This window comes from Aptenodytes forsteri, unplaced genomic scaffold (assembly GCF_000699145.1).
Source record: "Aptenodytes forsteri isolate BGI_AS27 unplaced genomic scaffold, ASM69914v1 Scaffold126, whole genome shotgun sequence".
NCBI lineage: Eukaryota > Metazoa > Chordata > Aves > Sphenisciformes > Spheniscidae > Aptenodytes > Aptenodytes forsteri.
The window spans coordinates 2,439,092-2,443,812 of record NW_008794599.1 but is presented as its reverse complement, the minus strand read 5'-3'; the positions used below and the strand labels follow the sequence as shown (position 1 = coordinate 2,443,812).

The window sequence follows — 4,721 nt, the reverse complement described above, 5'->3', positions numbered from 1 at the left end:
GGCGCATCGGCATCCGTGCAAGGGTGGTGCATTGTGGGATGCGCACGCGCCGCGGGGGGGCGGGGGGGGCACGGGGCAGAGGCAGGTGCTTTGGAGGCATTTTGGGATATTTGAGGGGGGTGCAAGCACGCGGGTGCATGCTCGGGGGGTGCATGGGTGTGTGTATGCACAGAGCTGCATGTAGGGGGGTGCGTGCAGGCAGGGGGTGCAGCGTGCGCAGCGCGTGCATGTGCAGGTGTGTGCATGCAACTGGGGAGCTCGCGTTTGGGGGTGCCCGGAGGGGGTTGTATGTGAATGGTGCAGGCATGTTGGGGTACATGGTGCCCGGAGGGGGTTGTATGTGAATGGTGCAGTCATGTTGGGGTACATGGTGCATGCACGGTGTGCGTGTATGGGGATGCATGCATGCACAGCGGTGCATGCGTGCACGGGGTGTATACTTGCACAGTGCGCGTGGGGGGTGCATGCATCCACAGGGGCACATGCGTGTGGAGGTGCACATGTGTGCAGTGTGCGCTTGCACCCCTGTGCATGAATGCAGCGTGTGTGCACCGTGCATGCACGCGCCTTCATCTGCACACACCCCTTGCACATGTGCACTCCCATGTGTGGGGCCCTGTGTGTGTGCGCTCTGCATGCATGCGTAGGGCTGCACATCTGCAGAGGTGCAGGCAGGCACAGGGTGCGTACCTGCAGAGTGCGTAGATGCAGGGTGCATCGTGCACGGTGTATGTGCATGCGCACCCCTGTGTGTGCACGCACCCCTTGCACACATGCACCATGACATGCGAGCAGCATATGTGTGCACCGTGCATGCCTTTACCCTCAAGTGCACACACACAGGGGTGTACATGCACCCCGTACAGATGTGGGGGTGCATGCATGCACAGGGGTGCATGCACGCACAGGGTGCGTGCTTGCAGACCTGTGGAGGTTCATGCACACCCAGTGCTGCATGCATGTGGGGGTGCAGGCGTGCACAGTGGGCATGCAGACATGCTGCACATGGGTGCAGGTGCACCTGTGCACAGGCAGTACTCAAAGCCCCAGTCTGGCCAGGTTTTCCCCCAAAAGCTGCGGCGTGTTTCTGCTCTCCTCCCCCTCTCCAGGGGAGGCATGACTGGGGCTGGGTGAGTGGGTTGGGGTAGTGGCACCTTTACTGGGCTATTACTGGCTTACTACTAGGTTACTACTTGCTTCCTATGAGGCTAGTGCTAAGATACTACTGGGATACTCTCAGTAACCTTGTGAGGAGTAGTGAGATACTCTCGAGACACAGCTGAGATACTCTCAGGATACTACTAGGATGCTACTAAGATGCTCTCAGGACTTTACTAAGATGCTGTCGGGATGCTCTGCAGGCAGTACTAAGGCACTCTCAGGGCGGCACTAAGATACTGTCAGGATACTATGTGGATGCTACTAGGATACTGCGAGAACGCTACTAAGGTACTGTCAGGGCACTACCGGGATGCTGTCAGGACACTACTGAGATATTTCCAGCATCTTCCCAGGGTTGGTGCTGAGATACTATTATGAAGGTACCACTGGGGCAGCGCTAACACACCATCAGGGTACTCTGAGGATACTACGATAGATACGGTTAAGATGCTTTCAGCATAGTAACATGGCACTAAGATGATATCTGGATATTACATGGCACTACCAAAATACTATCAGGACACTACTAAGATAATAGCTGTATACCATTACAACACTATTAGGATCCTATCAGGACACTGCTCATATACTACTGTGATACTATCAGGGCGCTCTTAGGACGTAACTAGGATGCTATTGGGATGCTCCTGACATAGTATCAGGATACTACTACCTGTGCTAGTACAACATCAGAGCAATGCTGAGCTATTCAGTAGCTGCTACTAGGATACTCTCAGTGTAGCACAAAGGTACTATCAGGATGCTGCTAAGATATTATCAGGATACTGTTGATACTCCAAAAGATACCGCTGAGATACTTTCACAATACTATTGAGGCACTGCCAAGATACTACAGGGCCACTACTAGGATACTACTAAGACAGTATCAGGGTACTACTATGATAATATCAGGATATTATCACAGCGCTGCTAAGGTGCTATCAGGACAGTACTCATTTCTTAGTAGGGTGCTGTCAGGATGGTAGTAGGATATCAGTAAGGATACTTCTGAGATACTACAAGGGCACTAGAAAAGGTAGTGGTAAGATACTTGTGGGATACTGTCAGGGCAACACTCAAACTTTTGGGATGCTGTCTGCACATTACTGATACTAGTATGATACTTTCAGGCCACTACTAAGATATTGATATAGTATAAGGATACTACTAAGATACTACCAGTTCAGTAAAAAAGGTAGTGTTACGATACTTTTTATATGCTATCAGGGTAGCACTAAGATACTTTTGGGCCACTATCAACACTTTGTGGCTACTAGTAAAGTACTACTAGTATAGTGTCAGGATATCATCATGTTTCTATGAAGACAGTACTAAGATGCTGTTGGGATACTACTAGGATACTATAGAGATACTGTTGGTGGCATAATAGCCCTGGCAGTAGGGTTTCAGCCAGCACGGCGGCAGCAAAGGGAACGGGGAGCCCTGTGTTGTAACCTGTGAGTAGCCTGGTGCCTCACGGGCACCCTCTCCCCGCAGCTAAGGCGGCGCGTCGGCGTTGAGGAGGATGGAGGCGCCCCTGGTAAGCCTGGAGGAGGAGTTCGAGGAGGGGCCTGGGGACGATGGGGGGACCCCGCAACGCACTGCGGACCCGGCGCTGGCCGAGCTGGAGAGCTTCTCGGCTGAGATGATGAGCTTCAAGTCGATGGAGGATCTGGTGCAGGAATTCGATGAGAAGCTCACTGTCTGCTTCCGCAACTACGATGCTGCCACCGAGGGTCTGGCCCCCGTGCGGGGGCATCTCCAGGCGCAGGAGGAGGAGGAGCGCCTCCAGGATGAGGAGTGAGTAAGGCCCCCCCTACTCCCGGGGACACGTGCCTCGCACACCTGCAAAATCCACCCCCCCACAATGCAAGCTGTCTCCCTGCATTGCAGCGTGGTCATGCAACACAGCAAAGTAGTGGTGTAGTAACCTGTTAGTAAGCCCCCTCACGGCCTGTGCGCCTCCTTGCACCCTTGCGAGACTTCCCTGACCAGCTCCCTGCATTGTGGCACGATCATACAACATGTCAGGAATAGCGCTGTAGTATCCTATGAGTAAGGACTCCCTCGGGGTCTGCATGCCACCTTGCATGCTAGCAAGGTACACCCCACATGCAACTCAGCCCCCTGCATCACGACGTAGTCATGCAGCAGTGTGGAGTAGCTGTGTAGTGTCCTATGAGTAGCTGTGTAGGATCCTTGGAGTAGCTGTGTAGGATCCTATGAGTAGGCCACCCTTGGGCCCGCATGCTTCCTTGCATGGTCATGAGATACACCCCGTCCCACGGCATGCAGACCAGCCTACCCCATTGCAGTGTGGTTGTGTAGCACATCAGAATAGCAGTGTAGTATCTTATGAGTAAAGCCCCTCTGGAGCCTACTGCACCTCCTTGCATGCTTGCAAGATCTCCACCACGTGCAAATCAGCCCCCTGCGCTGTGGTGTGATCACGCAGCACCTTGGAGTAGCTGTGTAGGATCCTTGGAGTAGCTGTGTAGCATCCTTGGAGTAGCTGTGTAGCATCCTATCAGGAGGCACAGCGGGGTGCCCCATGTCGCATTGCAGCGAGTCACGGCAGGCTCAGTCTATGTAAGGAGAGCCCCGGGGCGGGTGAGTGTAAACCTTGAGTTAGGTGTGAGTAGACCTTAGCCTCCTGCTTGCAACGTGCAAGCTCTGCACCAAGCCAGGGGGCAGCCAATTTGGGGCAAAATCCCCCCAGCCCTGCCACAATATAGTGGCATTTGCATTAAAATCTAAATTTTCATTAAAACCCTTTTTTTTCGCTGCAAAATGCCATTTTTTTGCCAAATTTGTGTGGGTTTATTTCAGCGATGTTTATACGTTAACGCCTTTCTAATGGCTTTTTCTGTGTGTAATTGGGATTACTCCCCAGGCTGCAATTCCTAATACTCATTTTTCACCATGCAAAGCGGTTGTTTTCAACCCAAAGGCCCCCAAACCTGTTTTGTTTTGTTTTTGGTTTTTTCCCACCAAAATCCACTGAGGCTGAATTGCTTTTCGTAATTGGCCAAATTGATGGTTTTTCAGAGAAAAACGCATTTTGTCCAGGTGCCGGGAGCGCCGCGCTGTCGCCGGCAGCCGGCTCGCAGCGCCGCTTTGTGCTGCTCATTGTGTCTTTTTAGGCGCCGGCTCGCAGCGCCGCTTTGTGCTGCTCTTTGAGTCTTTTGGGGTCAGTTTGGGCAAAACAGGGCTTTTTTTTTTCCCTCCCTTTTGAATGAGCCCTGTGTGCACGGGCGGGGGATGGGCTGGGGCCTTAAAGGCGCTGTATTTCCCTAATCATTAACCAATTCTTGCCATAATTAACCCAGAAATCTGCTGCTGCTGCTTGCCTGACCCTGCAGGGTGCTGGCCCTTTAAGAGCGGGAAAAAAACCAAGTCGCAGGGGATAATAATTTTTTCCTTATTTGCTGCGTTTCCGTTAGAAATAGCAATATAGGGTTTGACGTGCACATTTTTGTGCGTTAATTTGTGAAATATGTGATTTAGGGTGGAATTAAGATCAGCTGAGGAGGGAGAGGAGATAAATACCCAAAAATGAG

The 4,721-nt window shown here is 52.2% G+C and overlaps 1 protein-coding gene across 1 annotated transcript in view; it reads left to right on the top strand.

Annotated features, from left to right (window-relative positions):
- Positions 1 to 2,686: 2,686 nt before the first annotated feature.
- FEZ1 (fasciculation and elongation protein zeta 1) overlaps positions 2,687 to 4,721 on the top strand; it is an 11,008-nt gene continuing 8,973 nt past the window's right edge. The window contains exon 1 of the mRNA XM_009273031.1: positions 2,687 to 2,961. Coding sequence (XP_009271306.1) covers positions 2,687 to 2,961 — 275 coding nt within the window. The remainder of the gene's footprint in view (positions 2,962 to 4,721) is intronic.